Source organism: Nomascus leucogenys, chromosome 24 (genome assembly GCF_006542625.1).
Source record: "Nomascus leucogenys isolate Asia chromosome 24, Asia_NLE_v1, whole genome shotgun sequence".
Taxonomy (NCBI): domain Eukaryota; kingdom Metazoa; phylum Chordata; class Mammalia; order Primates; family Hylobatidae; genus Nomascus; species Nomascus leucogenys.
The window spans coordinates 3,391,938-3,408,560 of record NC_044404.1 but is presented as its reverse complement, the minus strand read 5'-3'; the positions used below and the strand labels follow the sequence as shown (position 1 = coordinate 3,408,560).

Below are 16,623 nucleotides of genomic sequence, written 5' to 3'. Positions count from 1 at the left end.
CCGCTTCCTGCGCAGACGCGCAGGCCGTTGGCGGGCGGGCCTCTCGGCGGAAGAGACGACAGCGGCGGAAACGCGCACAGGCGCAGCTGCGTCCTCTGGCCCCGGGCCCGGCTAGCTTCGCTCCAGAGATTGCGCGGGCTCAGGGACTAGGCCCGTGGCCACACACCCCCCTTGCGACAAAGACCAATGGAAGCGGGCGTTGCTGGTCGCTAAGGGAACCCCCGGCGGCAAGATGGCGGCGGCTGGCGAGGGCACCCCGAGCTCCCGCGGGCCGCGCCGGGACCCACCGAGGCGGCCGCCCCGGGACGGTAACGACTGCGGGCCCCGGGCAGGTCGCCGGCAGCCCTGGGTTCCGTTCGGGGTGCGATCGCTCTACGCCTTCGACCCCCAAATGCTCACCTCTGAAAGTAGAGGTCCAGGTGCCGCGGCGGAGCCAGGGCCGCCCTCACATCCCCCACTCCCACAGGACTCGCCGTGCGCCTCCTCGGGCCCGGCTCGCACCTTTCCCCGAGCCCTCCTCCCGCAGCAGGCCAAGCCCTGCAGGGGGTCGCCCCCGCGGGCTCCAGCAGGGAAGACCGGGTTCCGGCGCAGCCTCACAGCCAGCCGGACCTGGGGTTGCCATGGGGATCCCGAAGCCCAGGACGTGGGGCGAGGGCAGGCGCAGGAGCAGCACCAAGCCTCCTGACTTCCTGGCCGGTGCGGTCCAGAAACGCTAGGACGCGTTTCAAAAGCAGTTTTTGCCTGTACTCCCAGCACTTTGGGAGGCCGAGGCGGGTGGATCGCCTGAGGTCAGGAGTTCGAGACCAGTGTGGCCAACATGGCGAAACCCCGTCTCTACTAAAAAAATACAAAAATTGGCCGGGCGTGGTGCCTTCTGTAGTTCCGGCTACTCGGGAGGCTGAGGCAGGAGAATCGCTTGAACCCAGGAAGTGGAGGTTGCAGTGAGCCGAGATCGCGCTACTGCACCCCAGCCTGGGCGACAGAGTAAGACTCAGTCTCAAAAAAAAAAAAAAAGATCAGGTTTTGATAGGCACTGTTTTTAGAATCAAATAAACGGGTCTGGAATGAACTCAGAACTAACACTAGTATCTTCAGGTAGAACCTGACCCTGATTTGGGACAGATAACAGTAGCCTGTGGTAACCCCCTGCCCTCCTCCCCGACATTTTCCCGTAAACTCTGCCCCCAAGATGTGCCTGGGGAACTGGTGGGGAGGGAGCCCTGCCCATTCCAGGAACTGCGGGAATTGGCGGGTGGCACATCCAGCAACTAGGAAGAGATGAAGCCGGTCAGGCCGTCCTTGGGTATGAGTGTGGATTTTCTCCCCAGGGATAGGAGGCCACTGAAGGGCCACAGCAGGGGATGGGAGAGTCTGCTCCTCCCCTGTGTGCCTCACTGACACTGCCGCTCTGCCTTCCCCTGGCTCACTCATCTCCTGCAACAAGGCTCCCAACCTGCCCCTCACCACCTCCCGAGCACTTCTGCTCTCTCAAGGACCTGCACTTGTTTCAAGCCAGCCGTCCTCTCACTGGGCCTGTCTTCTCTGCACCAAGTAGGTCCTCATCCTTGTCACATAATCAAATGAGCAAATGGATGGCCCAACAGTTGACAGGAGAGCTCATGAGCCCCACAGGTCGCCTCTGGTCTGCTGAAGGTGACGTGTACCAACCCCTTGAAGGCTCTCAAGGGAGCTGCACTCCCTCCTTCAGCACTGGAGACCATCCCTCATCTCAGTGTCTGTGCTTACCTGTGTGTGTCTTCTCAATACTCAGGTTATGGTGTCTACGTATACTCAAATTCCTTCTTTCGATATGAAGGAGAATGGAAAGGAGGGAGGAAGCACGGTGAGAAGCCTCTGTGGTCTCTTCTTGCAGCTGCTGCCCCACAGCTGATGAAGCCACTTTCTCCCCGGGAGGTTGGGTGGGCAAGTGGCATTTCCTGTAGCTTTCGAGCCCATTGTACCCTGGTGCTTCCCTGGCTGCTCAGGGTAAGGCCGGATGGGCAGGGGAAACAGAGGCCTGGGAGACCCCCCTGGAGGGCCACCTTTAGCAAAGGAAGCTGCAACTTAGAAATTCTCCCTAGAGGTTGAGTTCATTTGTCTTTTCCAGACTGAAAACAAGCTTTATGGTTTATTTCTGATTATAAAGAGAACCTACTTTGTAGTAAGTCTAAGTAATAGAAGAAAGAAAGTGTAAAGTCAGGCCAAGCGCAGTGGCTCACGCCTGTAATCCCAGTACTTTGGGAGGCCAAGGTGGGCGGATCACTTGAGGTCAGGAGTTCCAGAACAGCCTGACCAGCATGCTGAAACCCTGACCCTACTAAAAATACAATAATAGCTGGATGTGGTAAGGCACACCTGTAATCCCAGCTACTCGGCAGGCTGCCCCAGGAGAATCCCTTGAACACAGGAGGCAGAGGTCGCAGTCAGCTGAGATTGTGCCACTGCACTCCAGCCTGGGTGACAGACTGAGACTCCATCTCAAAACAAAACAAAAAAAGCAAGTATAAAGTCAATAACACCTGTACCCCCCAACCCCAGGCAAGTGCCATGAACCTTCGGCGGTGTGGACGTTCCTGCCACTGTGCTCCTCACGCAGTTTTGTATCTGCTCTCTGCCAGTTTTTCTTTTCTTTTTTTTTTTTTTTTTTTTTTTTTTTTGAGACAGAGTTTTGCTCTTGTTGCCCAGGCTGGAGTGCAATGGTGCCATCTCGGCTCACTGCAACCTCTGGCTCCCGGGTTCAAGCGATTCTCCTGCTTCAGCCTCCCGAGTAGCTGGGATTACAGGCACCTGCCACCACGCCCAGCTAATTTTTGTATTTTTAGTAGAGATGCAGTTTTGCCATGTTGGCCAGGCTGGTCTCGAACTCTTGATCTCAGTTGATCCACCCACCTCGACCTCCCAAAGTGCTGGGGTTACCAGCATGAGACACTGCGCCCAGCCACTCTGCCCAGTTTTCTTTTCTTTTTTTTTTTTTTTTTTTTTTTTTGACAGTCTCGCACTGTCACCCAGGCTGGAGTGCAGTGGTGCAATCACGGCTCTCTGCAGCCTCAACCTCCTGGCTCAAGTGATCCTCCCACCTCAGCCTCCTGAGCAGCTGGAACCACAAACATGTACCACCATACCCAGCTAATTTTTAAAATTTTGTGTAGAGACGGGGTCTCTCCGTGTTGTTCAGGCTGGTTGCCTGCACTTTGATTCCTCTGCTTGTTCTGGCTAAAGGCGCAGGCTGCTCAGGCATGTTTCGGCAGATGTTTTTGAGAACATTTTTTTATTTTTAAATACATGTATAGCCTGAGTGATGGAGCGAAACACAGGTTTTGAAGCCAAGCTCTTCGTTCTGAGAAACAGGCCCAACACTGCACAGTGTCATTCACAGTCAACCCAACCACTGTCTGAGTTCACATGACGATTTCTCCTGCCAGGTCACGGGAAGTTGTTATTTAAAGATGGCAGTTATTACGAAGGGGCGTTTGTGGACGGAGAGATCATGGGAGAAGGCCGCCGGCACTGGGCCTGGTCAGGTGAGCTCTAGCCAGGGTGGCACATTCACTCCTTTCTCATAACCCATCGGGCTCAGTTGGTCCCGCGAGTCTAGACGCAGAAGGTGTGATATGTAGACGGGAAGCTTTGTGCCGTGAGGGGCCTGGCCTACTGGGAAGCCCGGGGGACCTGACAGAGGCTCTGTGGTCCCCGCTGAGAGCAACTCAGGCTTCCAGAGACACTTTCCTAGAATAAAGATTTTTCTGTCCCAAGTTGCACTATTTCCTTTTATTTAAAGCTATTTCAGCCACATTGTATCCCTAGGTGGGAAACCAGCTTTGGGGACTCGTTGCCGGGAGCTATGTCTCCAGGAACCTCAGACCCTCACACCAGAGGGGTCGGTGGCTTCTCAGTGGAGGTGTTTTCTCTCAGGCTTGGCTTTCAGTTTTTAAAGAGCCAGGGAAAAAGCTCACCCTTCACCTTGCAAACTGACCAGAGGGTCCTTTGCCCTCAGGATAGATGCCCACAGAGAGTGTCTGCCTGGGGCTGTCTGCATGCCCAGCTGTTGGGGAGACCAGACCTGCTTACCATGTTTTCCCTCATGAACCAGACTGAGTAGTATGATGGAGGCAGGGACGTCCATTCTGGAATGGTTCCTGCGTCTCATGGGTCAGGGACAGAGGAGAGCCAACTGGGGCCGCAGCCCTGAACTGAACCTTCTGTCTCCCCTCCTCCTTGTGCACATGCAGGAGACACCTTTTCTGGACAGTTTGTTCTGGGAGAGCCTCAAGGATACGGCGTCATGGAGTACAAAGCCGGCGGATGTTACGAAGGGGAGGTCTCCCACGGCATGCGGGAAGGTCTGGTGTCCACAGGAGCCGGGTGCTGTGAGGGCGGGCACTTTCAGGACACGGAATCCTACATCCACTCGGGTTCGGGAACCTCTGATAGGGCCTGCCTGACTTCAGAGGGTGGGAAAGGAGGTAGGGGGCCCATGCCCTCTTCTCCCCACCCCTAGGCCATGTCCTATGCCCTGCGTACACCAGTATGCCCACCTGCGTATACCAGTATGCCCACCTGCGTACACCAGTATGCCCACCGGGTCCTGTGGCGCTTGGTGCAGCTCTGTTATTCACTACCGCGGAACAGACATCCATGGCTTAGGGGTTAAAATGGCCACTGCTTTATTAACTGCTCCTGATCCTGGGGTCAGTAGGTTGGCCTGGGCCCTGCAGGGAGGGGCTTCTGGTCTGGTCTCATGTGGGGTCACTAAATGGCTACAGCCACAGCAACTCCGCCAGGCCCGAGGGTCCCTGAGGTCCTCATAGGCCTGGGAAGCCCAGCTCCTTGCCCAGTAGTCTTGGACAGCTTAGCCACTTCCTCCACATTCTGTTGGCCCAAGCAAGTCAGGAGGCCAGACTCAAGCCAGGAGGGGCTGTGCCCTGTCCCTCTACCCAGCCAAGCCAGGCCCAGCACGGTCCACAGTCCCACAGCCAAAAGGCCACCCGCACCCGAGACAGGAGTCAAGCACATAATACCCTCCACCACAGACAGAGCTTCTTTTTCTAGTGTTTTCCTTATGTTAAGAAGCAGAGGCCAGGCGTGATGGCTCACACTTGTAATCCCAGCACTTTGGGAGGCCAAGGTGGGTGGATCACCTGAGGTCAGGAGTTTGAGACCAGCCTTGGCAAAATGGTGAAACTCTGTCTCTACTAAAAATACAAAAATGGCTGGGCATGGTGGCACACACCTGTAATCCCAGCTACTCAGGAGGCTGAGGCAGGACAATCACTTGAACCCAGGAGGCAGAGGTTGTTGTGAGCCGAGATCATGCCACTACACTCCAGCCTGGCGACAGAGCGGGACTCCGTCTCAAAAGCAAAGCAACAACAGCAACAAAACAAAAGCAGCAGAAATACTCTCAAATTTCCGAGTTGTCCAAAATCTGAAAATGCCACAGTTTACGAATCCCTATCCTCTTTTGAGTCTCTCCTCGTTCAGGTCAAGCCCTGCCCTCCTCACTGTGAACTTGAAGTTTCTTGTAAAAACAAACGACAGGCCCAAACTGCACGCATCCTCACCCCAGCAGGACGCAGAGCCTGTGCAGCCTCAGATGGCAGTCTGCAGGGCCCCTCGACAGCACCTTTCAGAACTGGGCCCCAGGGCCATTTTTGCTGCCCTGTCAGCTGACCGACTTGTCCCAAAGCACATCCGCCCTTCCTGTTCAGAGCCTCACCGAGCCATGCCGAGGCCTCTGTGTAGCCAGGCCTGGAGGGTCTGTCATGTTCTTGGGGGGGCCCTGAGCCCCATGCCTCCTAGACTCACTACTTTCCTCTTGCCCGCCCTCCAGGGAGCAGAGGGCAGATTCCTTCTCAGATGCAGGAGGAGGCACAAAGCCAAGTCTGTCTCTCGGTCCCTTCTCCAGGACACGGGTTTCTGGTGGACCAGGATGGACAAGTGTACCAGGGCTCCTTCCATGACAACAAGAGGCACGGCCATGGGCAGATGCTCTTTAAGTGAGTATGAGTCTTGCAGGTGCTGCCTGGCGCGTGACAGATAACACAGGGCAGGTGTGAGGCCATGTGGCCTGGGAGTGTAGACAGGACTGCCATGGGACACCCCGGGCCTGTTCCGGCCCCTGCTGTCTACCCACCACCCCCCCACTGCCAAGTTGTTGAACCATATTCTGTGGTTTCGGTGTTATTCTGTAATTTTCCCCTTGTTTATTGAAATTGACCAATTGTGTGTTTAGTAGATAAAACATCACCCCCCCCAATTAAAATACCTCCTGAGAATGTCAGGTTGGCAGCAAAGTGGCACCACAGGAGCATCTCCAGGTCTAAATGAGGATGGGGGCACCCTCCGGCCAGCAGAGCCTCTCGCCTCCCAAGTGCTGGGCATCTTCAGCCCGTGTGGAAATTCCCACGGCGGAGTCTCAGCCTCACTGGCTGTGGAGACTGCAGCCCCCTCCCATTGCCTTTCCCGTGTCATTTCCCATTTTGAGTGGCGGAAGCTGAGCGCATCCTGAGCAGGCCTACCATCTAGGGTGGGGGTGGGCGGACATGTCCCCACCGCCTGTCGTCGGCCCCCAGCCGGCCCTGGCGAGGCAGGAGCTCTTGGGGCCATCTGCTCGGGCCTATTTTTGCCTTGGTCCCGCGGTGCCTGCGGAGCCCGGTGGGAGGAGCCGGTCTGAGTCACTGCCACCACCTGGCTCCCCCTGTTGAGAGTGGACTCTGTGCGTGTGTCCCCCAGGAACGGTGACAAGTACGACGGCGACTGGGTCCGGGACCAGCGTCAGGGACATGGGGTGCTGCGCTGCGCTGACGGCTCCACCTACGAGGTACCCGGGGGCGCACAACGCCTGCTGCCCAGAGGGTACAGGTCTCGTGGTGGGCAGGGTGGGTAGGGTGTATGGGGAGCCTCACCCTGGCAGCTTCTGCACGTGCCAGGCCCTGCAATTCCCTTATCCCGTGTGGGAAGATAAGTTTCTCTCTCCCCTCACAGTTCCCTGTTGGGAAAAGAGAAAAACAAACAGGAGTGTATTCATATGTGTGCCTTGTGTATACTCGAGAGATACGCGGAGAGGCAGGGAAGCTCATAGGCGGCTCTCACTTTTGACTTAAATCCATTTTCAGCCAAACCAAAGGAAGAAGGGTGTTGGGGGCCAGTGACGGGGATAAGGCTTGTGGTACAGCTAAGGCGGGGCCTTCTCCACCGACAGGAGCCTTTGCGCCTCGGTGATCTGGGGCCTTTCTCTTCCTGGTACGGAGAGGAGATACCCTTACCAGTGGAATTTCCTTTACGGATGCAAATTTTTCTGACAAAAGGGAGCTTCTCCTGTGTCTGCAGTTTCTTAAAATAATCTGCTCAAAATAGTGCTGATGCCAAAGAGGCAGATTTGGGGGTGGTACATTCTGGTCTGTGACAGGCCCCACAAGGCAGGGACTAGGATTGTTCTCGGGGGCATGGGGCAGTGGCCCCGTGAGTGCAGAGAGCAAATTTCAGGATGTTTGGAGGAGAGGACGCCGGACTTGTTGACAGGCTGGATGTGCAGGCAAAGGCAAGAGAAGAGTCAAGGTTGGTGCCTGAAGCTTTCGGTCTGAGCATTGAATGGATAGTGGGGCCTGGTTCAGGACGCAGTCAGGAGGCAGAAGCAACGCCGATCACTCCAATGGGGAAAAATGTAATGAAAAAATCACTAACAAGGATGATTCAGGAGACAGAAACCACACCCATCACTCCAATGGGGAAAACGTAATGAAAGAGTCACTAACAAGGACGAAGCAGCTAGCTACCAAAAAGGGCAGGAGAAGGAATAGCAACATCACAGTGTCAGGAGGGGGCCCGGAGACAGACCCTCCGCGGTGGAGTCTGGGAGTGATGTGGTTGCTGCTTGGGCTGGGCTGCAGGCCTGAGCTCCTAGCTGGTGGGAAGGGGAGGCTGCTGGTCCACAGCATGGGGGGGCTTCACGGTTAACCAAGCCATCCCCCATGCTGGCCGTGAGGCACCAGCAGAATTGAGGGCCTCAGGAGCCCAGGTGCTGCTGTGTGAGGCTGTCACAGCCATGAGGATGACCATGACTGCAAGGGCTGCGAGGGGCCCCCTGAGCATCCAGCAGCACTAACAGGAAGGAACCACACGTGCAGGTCTCTAAACACAGCGCAGGTCACAGTCAGAGAATCAGGACTGCTGTGGCCATGGAGAGGAGTCCCTCGTTCCTTAAAGCCTCGGGGCTGCTTTGATGAGAAACGCAACATTTAATTGTGTGGGTCGCAGAATTACAATGTCAGTTGAATTCCCTTCCTTGCCAAGATTCTCCTGTGAAAGTTGGAGCAGTGGTTGGAGAGAATGGTCCCTGGAACTAGGAGGAACCCAGCACCCTCCTGAGACTCAGACCTCCACAGAGAGGGTGTGGCTGCCAGCCCAGGTGGTAGAGAGGTTTTCTAGGGTGCCAGGGGCCAAAGCTACTTCTCAGGAAACTCCCCCTGAGGTGCAGGAGACGCTTGCCAGAGACCAGACACTGGGGTTTTCCACAGGCCACTGGCCCCGGCCATAGGAGTTAAAGTAGAAGCACTGCCTCCCACAATCCCGCCTTGTTCTCTGTTGACAAAGCCTGGCATTGCACTTGCTGGCAAAGGAGAAACGTTGACAGGGTCCAGTTCCCGTCAGGCAAAAGTGGGCAAGGAAGGGGGGTGCTGGGAGCTGAGAGGTGATGGATTGGCAGTTGGCATGCGGCCACATGGGGATGGAGGAGATGGGGGTGGAGATGGGAGCTTCATCCTGGCTGGCACAGCTGCCTGCAGCAGGGCCTCAGAGGTGGTCAGATGTGGGGCCCCTGGAGGGGTGGTCAGGCGGGAGGTGCAGCGTGGCTCCCCTCTGCATGCGTGTCCACCCTCCCTGCTCTTGAAACAGAGCATCCTGCTTGGGTAAAAGTGCCACCCATGCCCACTCCAGGGACTGCCAGCCCTGCTCAGGGCAGTTGGCCATTGGCAGTGTCCTTGCTGGACCACGGGAGTCCACATCAGCGTCGTTGCTGCCCCTGCTGGCCTGGGCTGGTGCTGCAAGTTCTCACCTGAGCCATATGCAGGAGATGCTATAGCCAGGCCAAGACTCGGCCTCTTCTTCCCTGGGGATGTGTGTCCATCCTACAGGACCAGACTTCACTGCGTGCTGGGGCAGCCACTGCTCCCTTGTCTTCACTGTCCAGAGTGGCAGTGGGAGAGTGTGGCCAAGGGAGTCCCTGGGCAGAATTCTCTTCTGCCCGCCCCTTCCCACCCCAGCACACCCGGGCCCCCACCCCACTGCCACCATGACAGTTCCCTCGCCTTGCAGGGCTAGGGCGAAGCTGGGGCTGGCGCTGGTGCACAGCTCTGGAGCTTGGGCTCAGGTGTGTGGTTTCACTTCCTGGGTGCCAGGCGCTGCTGTCAGCCTCTCGGTGCATTGGTTCATGATCCCCACCTGTCCGAGCAGGGCATAGGTGAGGAAGCTGAGGTGCAATGATGGCAGGCTCCCTCACCAGGGAATGGCAAGGCAGCCCTGGGGGCCCCCGGCCACTCACCCAATCCTCACGTTCCCTGAGATTCAGGAGGACCTGGTCAGGGCCTGTCTCGTGGCCTAGGGACACAGAGGTGCCGCCTGCTGCCAGACAGAGCCATCCGCTCCAGCCTGGGCTGGGCAAGAAACAGCTCCTGTTCTTCCAGAGGACCATGGACAGCTTTGTCTTCCCCACCCCCACTCCCAGCACAGCCCTGTCCCCAGAGGCTGTTCTGTCCCACAGGTCCCCTGGCTACCACCCAGGCGCCAACTCGGGTCCACACTGCTTGCTGGTCACCAGCGCCCTGGGCCAAGAGAGAGGACCAGGCAAGGGATGGCCCCCTCCCTCCTGGGCTGACAGCAGCAGGGTGCTCAGTGCATCCACCAGGGGGCAGCCCAGCCCTGTACCGGCACCACACTGGCCCGGGCCTTGCCAGAGGGAGGCGGCTCCTCCCCGGGAGCCCAGAGCTTATTCCCAGGCCATGAGTTTGGACCGGGGAGGATGGCCTAGGATGGCCACTGGGCCCAAGGGTTGGCTGGGTACTCCTGAGAGCCGGGCCCCCAAGCGGCCCCCCAGGCCCTTCTGCTTGGGATGGTTTCTCCCCTTGGTGCTGAAGTCTTGAATTCTGCAGAGAGTTTTGCAGAGCATTTCTGTGAGCGTCTTGGTGCAAAACCCTTCTAGTGACCGACATTCCTGGGGTTATAACATGACCTCCCCACTCCTCTCCCATCCAGGCCCAGAGGACTGGGAGACCTGGGCAGGCCCTGGGACCGCCTGCCAACCGAGGCCCACACACCCTCACCAGGCAGGCCCATGGCTTGAGCTCCCTGGGGACACTGCTCGCTGCCCCATGGGGTGCCCTGGGGAATGTCACCGGTGGCAGCAGTCCCCTGGCCTTATCCACACTGCTGACACCCGCAGGCACGGGGAGACCGTGGCCAGTGAGTTGCCTGCTCCTCCAGCACCTTCTCCAGGCATTGCTCCTGCCCAGACTGATGTAGACGCTACGAACAGAGAAGGGCGCCTGAGGCCAAAAGGACAGGCTGGGCCCCCATGCCCTCAGGTCAGGACTGGGCCGGGGCTGCCTCCCACGCAGCACAGCCATGGCTGCCAGACCACACTTCAGAGGCAGGAGGTTTTCACATGGCTGTTTGTGCAAGAAAACATTACTAGGTCTGTCCCTTGGACTCTGGTTAGTGAGGAGAAGCGAGGCTCTCTTGGCTCAGCTGCTCAGTTCTCTGCTCTGCATCTTAGTGCTGGGCCCTCCAGTCACAGTGCCTCTCCTCCACCTTCAGCCTGGAGAGTAAACGGCATCGACCCAGAGAGGCAGCAGCCTCCAGAGACGGGAGTCAGGCCACACATCCCGAGAGCTGTCCAGAGTGAGGGGACAGCCGTTCCTTGTGGTATCATTAGTCAAACATTTAGCCTGCTTTAAAAAACATTTTGTCGACCAGGCACGGTGGCTCACACCTGTAATCTCAGCACTTTGGGAGGCCGAGGTGGGAGGACTGCTTGAGCCCAGGAGTTCAAGACCAGCCTGGGCAACATAGGGAGACCCTGTCTCTACAAAAGAATTTTTTAAAAATACAAAATTAGCCAAGCGTGGTGGCACACACCTGTGGCCCCAGCTACTCAGGAGGCTGAGGAGGGAGGATCGCTTGCACCTGGGAGGCAGAGGTTGTAGTGAGCTGAGATCACGCCCACTGCACTCCATCCTGGGCAACAGAGCAAGACCCTGTCTCAAAAATAAAAAACCAAAACACCAACCATTTTGTCATGGTAAAATCCATATAACATAAAACTTAGCATCTTAACTACTTTTTGTTTTGAAGAGGCGAGGTCTCACTGTGTTGCCCAGGCTAATCTCCAATTCCTCGGCCCCAAGTGCTTCTGCTTTGGCCCCCAAAGGGCTGGGATTTCAGGTGCGAGCCACTGCACTGGGCCATGACCATTTTTAAGCATGCAGTGGAGTGGCAGGAGGCACATGCACATTTTGTGCAGCCACAACCACATCCACCTCCAGAACTTTGTCACCTTCCCACCCGAACCTCTGTCCCCATCCAACACGAACTCCGCACGCTCCCGCCCCTGGCAGCCACCGTTCCACTGTGTGTCTGTGACTCTATTGATCTCAGGGCCTCCTGTGAGTGGTGTCCTTTCGTGCCAGGCTTGTTTCACCCAGCACAGTGTTCCTAGAAGCCTCCATGCTGGAGCCTGTGCCAGCCCCTCCTTCCTAAGGCTGAGCCAGGCCCGCACCCACCCCCCCTCCCTTGTGGACAGACACTCTTCTCTGCCCGTCTGTGGGTGGACTCTGAGGAGGCTTCCCCTCCTGGGTCCTGTGGGTGATGCTGCTGTGAATACGGCTGCACAGACGGGCCGCAGCCCCAGAAGTGAGACTGCTGCATCGGATGGTGATTCTGTTTTTAATTTTCGAGGAACCGCCATGCCGTTCTCCACAGCGGCCTCACCCTTTTACCTTCCTGCCCACAGTGTACACCGTTCCAGTTCCTCCCCAGCCTCACCAACACTGGTTATTTTCTGTTGTTTTTGTAAAAGGTTACCCTAATGAGTATTAGCCCTCTTGACAATAACCACAATTGAGACGCAAGCCCACCCACTGTCAGCCGTGGCCACCACTGCACACCCGGTCTCCCGCTCTTTGACGCTTCTTGGCGGCTGTAGTCTCCCCCAGTCCTGGCCACCAGCTGCCCCCACCCGGGAGCACCTGCCCCTCACTATGTTGGTGCTGCCAGGCTTTGTGGAGTGCCTTTGTGCACAGGAGTTTGGCCTTTTGACTTCTTCCCTGGGAGCTTAAGCCATCGATCAAGGCCACGAGGCAGGCGCTGGGACCTTCTTGGACACTGAGTTGCCTCTCAGAACTGCCCTGCCCCTCCAGCCACACCCCAACCAGTGCCGGCTGTTTGTTTATTTTTAGAGATCATTTTATGTTCTGAAAAGACTAGAAAGTGGTAAGTCCTTTCTTCTCTCTCTCCTGGCCTTCGCCTCTGCCCACCTCGGAGCATGCCCTTGGCACCTCCTACATCAGCTCTGATCCACCCATCTATAGTAGGAGAAACTCCAGGAGACATCGGCTGCTACGCAGGCACTGTGAGCTCGGGGTTGGCGAGGCCCCTCCGGGAGACCTGTTCTCCCTCTCGACAGCAGGTGTGTCTCCTGCCTTACAGCCAGTATATTCCTTAATGCAGAGCTCTGTGAAGAACCTTTTTTAAAAAATGCATTCTAGAAAAAAATGCATTCCTGAAAATAAATGTGTTACAGCTTCTTCTGACGGAAAATAAGAACAGCGGATCCCAAAGCAGAGAAGGCTCCTTTTCCACAGGGACAGGAGCCACGCGGCTCAGGCCGGTCCCGGAAGCCACAGAGGTCCTGGGCCACCAGCACCCCCACCAGCCTGCGACGCCTCAGCCATCTCCATCCCCCCAACTCCTAGTTTACAGCTTACTGCCTCGTCCTCCCAGGACCCTAGGGCTTGGGCAGGCCCCACACGTCCTCCAGAACATCCTCGGTGGGAGCCAGACCAGAACGCAGAGCAGACAGAGTGGAGGCCACACGTGTGTGTGCACATCAGAGCGTCTCCTACCCACGTTGGCAGCAGCGCGGCCCTCCGGGCGTCCCTGGCTGTATCAGCTGCACCATGAGTGTTGGCTGTCTCACACGCCAGCTTTCCCAGAGTCGCCACTGGGTGCCAAGCACCTGCTCACTGCACGGAGCAGGTGGCTCCTTCTGGGCAGCTTTGCCTGCCGTAGTCCCCAGGCCTCCTCTCCTCAGCTGGGCGTGTGTGGGAATGCCCAACCAGGGGCCTCCACGGGGCCTACAGCCTCCACATTTGGGCCTACTGCCCTCGGACCCAGGGGTCACAGTCCAGGAAGCCTGGGCCAGTGGGGGACCCCTGGGGTGCATGTAACACTGAGAATCATGTAGATAATTTGGGGTGTTTGAGCACGCATAGCCTGTGGGGAGTCCGGCCGGCTTGCCTCATGTGGACCCTCCACCACCCTGGGGCAGAGGAGGGGGCCGGCTATTGGGGCCGTCGTGGAAGCACTAGGGTTACACTAGGGCAGGCCCCATGTCCCCTCTGGAACTCCTCACGGTTCACACCTTGAAGCCTAGGCACTTGCGATGGGACCAGCGAGGTCAAACGCAGGACTCCTAGTCCTCACTGTTACCAGGAAGTGACTCAAATGGCCAATCTTCAGAAACCGGAGCTAGCCCCACCTGTCCCACCAAGGCACACCAGCCCCTGAGCAGTCACAGGGCCCAGGCAGGAGGGTCCGGCGGGCTCCTCACTCATGCCGTGGCCTGAGGGGGCTGGGCAGCTGGTCCTCGGAGCCCCCACCTGGTGCACCAGGCCGTGAACCTCAGCAAAGTCCCCGTCTCTTGATGCCCAAGGTTTGGCAATGGTTGGGGGTTACTTTCTCCAGACTACAACACCCTCGAGGCCGACACTGGGGAAAGCTGGAGCCCCCGCTCTTCACCCCCACTGCCAAGGGCTGTCGAATCCCAAGGAGCACCAGACCCAGGACCCCCCCAGGAGGGCCAGAGGCAGGAAGTGCCTGATGGTGCCACGGGAGGGTGGACACCTGACCAGGGCCTGAAAACAGAGGGCATCGCTTCCAATAAAGCATGGAAAGAAAGCAGCATGAATGGACCAGAAGCGCTTCCCAGAGGGAGAAAGAAGAGCACTCACAACCTCTTCTGCCCCAGGCTGCTTGGAGTGGGCCAGCGCCAGAGCAGTCCCTGCACCAGCCGAGCCGTCCGAGCTCATCGACTATCAAAGGAAGATGTGAGCCTTTGGCTGAGTGGTGCTGGGAGCTGGGGAGAGCCGAGCACTGCCTGGGGCCTCCTGAGTGCTCTGCCACCCGGCCAAGCAGGGCAGGGAAGGGAGGGCCCCTCACAGAGGACGCCCTTGTGGTCCTGGGGTTGCCTTTGTGACCGAGGGGGATGTATGTCTGTCACCATCATTCTGCACGACCGCTTCCTGACTTTGGAACGGCTGTTCGCCTCTTTATTTTGGGTGTGGACCTGGACCCCAAGTGGCCCTTCCCCAAAGGTCATGTGACCATCACCACCTTCCTGTGTCCCACACCGCACACCTGTGCTCACCTGGGTGCCAGGCAGTGGCCCAGCAGGGAGGAAGCGGGTCAGCAGGTGGCAGCATGCCCATTCCTCAGTCCCAGCCTCTGTGTGGCTGAGGCCCTGCACGTAACTCTCCACGCTGGGCATTGGCCTGGACTGTGTCTGGGTGCTCCCTGAGGCCCGGGCGGGAGGCAGCTGCTCCAGGACTCTCAGCGCCCCAGTCTGTGCCGTCAGCAGGAGGATCAGGAGCCTCTCCTGCACCCTATTTAATAAGCTCTTGCTCGTTCCTGCGTGGGGTGCGTGCAACAGAAACAGCCGAATTGTCAAAGGTGTGATTGATAACATGAATTAGACAAGACCGTGCTATTGGATCAGTTGAATTGATCGCTCAAATATGCTTGGACTAACCAAGTGCTGCATGAAAGCTTGCCCGGCTCAGCTCTCCCACCCGGACACCAGCGGTGGGTACCGAGGATGCCAAGCCCTGACCTGATTGCTGCGCACCCAGGGAGGGGGATGCCAGGCAGGCTTGTGCCACATACGTGAGCCGCAGCCCCAGACCAACCATGGCTGGAGCCACTCACCCCAAAGGTGGGCTCTGCACCTCTGCATTTCTCGTGACGTGAGTGTGTCTGGCTTCCCCTGCCCAGCCACAGCCTCACTGGATACTCACCCTGGACGCCATATTGCAGCTGGTGTCAGTCCTGTCCCGCAGCTCCACCTCCCTCCTCCTGAAAGCCTGGGGCACCTTCCAGAGGCCGAGCAGGTGGAAGGGGGCAAAGACCAGACATCGCCATTCTCATTACTGACGGTGACGGGGGCCCCGGATGCCCTGAAGAGCCCTCAGCTGTGCGCTGACTCGCGGCTCTCCCCGTCCAGCGTGAATGAGATGAGAGACAGAGTGAGGACGATGGTCCCAGGAAGGGACCCTCAAGAAATGCTAATCAAATGCAGTGGACTCTTGCCCAGTTTGGTGGGAACGTCTGGAGTCACAGGACAGAGAGTTGAGGGGGCAAGGCTGAGGGGAGGTGCTCTGTGGATGCAAGGGTGCCCACGGCCTCCAACAGGGCATGGCCTCCAGGCATGCCATGCAGCAGCAGTCAGGGCAGCCCATGGACTCTGCGCCAGTCCTTGGTATCTGAACCCCAGAACCACTCTCACCTGACCCCACATGTGGTCAGCTCTGGGGCCCCCATCCACTGTAGTTGTTAGTGTGGGTAGTGCTTGCCCAGGGCCCAGGGTGGCACGGTGAACCGGACTCTGATCTTCAGGGCAACTGTCTGGGCCAATGGGGTGACGTCAGTGGTGCACTCAGCTTGGAACACTGCAGGAATGCAGCCGGGTGGGTGCTGGCTGGGATCTTGGGGTCTGGGTGCTGGAGGGACAAGAGCCTCAGAGCAAGGGCCCTGTCCAGACTGCAGCCGGGCCTCTGCCCACCTGGCACCCCGAGCTGGCTGCCCAGCCTCTCCTGAAGCTAGAGCTGCCTTTTTGCTGCCTCCGGGCACCCACGCGGGCTGCCACTTGTCTCGGATCGGAGCCCCCTGCCTGGAGGCGTGAGCCAGCCGTGCTCCCAGCCAGCAGCTGTGAGTTGCCCCTGCCCTGCCCCGCCCCCAGCTGATGGCCTGGACCTGGAGGCTCCTCTTTAGCCACTCTGCAAATGCGATCCACACACCCCGCCAGCCCCTCATGCACCGTGGCTCTCCCTGGCCTTTGGGGCAATCCAGTCGCCTTTAGGGCTCGTCTGCAGAGGCTCTGTCTCCCTGCGGCCAGAGAGACCTCCAGCACCATCCACTTCTCCCTGGTCTGCCACACTCCTCAGCCCTGGCCCTCAGCCCTCACTGTCTCTTCTCACACATCTCAGGGCCCAGGATCCATGGAGAGGCCCCAGAAGGCACGCACTGCGCCCTGCAGACCTGCCACGGCTGCCTCAGGGTTCCCCTGGGAAAGGCACCCAGGGAGGGCCGGGCAGGGAAGCAGGAGCCCACTTGGCTCCTGCCAAAGAGTGAACAGAA

General features: G+C 58.1%; 1 protein-coding gene across 6 annotated transcripts in view; it reads left to right on the top strand.

Annotated features, from left to right (window-relative positions):
* The first annotated feature begins 13 nt into the window (after window positions 1–13).
* MORN1 (MORN repeat containing 1) overlaps window positions 14–16,623 on the top strand; it is a 71,859-nt gene continuing 55,249 nt past the window's right edge. For 2 of the 6 annotated variants that reach the window (XM_030805376.1, XM_030805377.1), the window contains exons 1-5: window positions 71–308; window positions 3,423–3,521; window positions 4,230–4,340; window positions 5,906–5,996; window positions 6,733–6,820. In XM_030805376.1, coding sequence (XP_030661236.1) covers window positions 233–308; window positions 3,423–3,521; window positions 4,230–4,340; window positions 5,906–5,996; window positions 6,733–6,820 — 465 coding nt within the window. In that variant the 5' untranslated portion in view covers window positions 71–232. Of the gene's footprint in view, window positions 309–1,006; window positions 1,552–1,771; window positions 1,844–3,422; window positions 3,522–4,229; window positions 4,341–5,905; window positions 5,997–6,732; window positions 6,821–16,623 lie in introns of those variants that run through there. The other 4 variants (XM_030805373.1, XM_030805374.1, XM_030805371.1 and 1 more) reach the window with 4 other exon arrangements.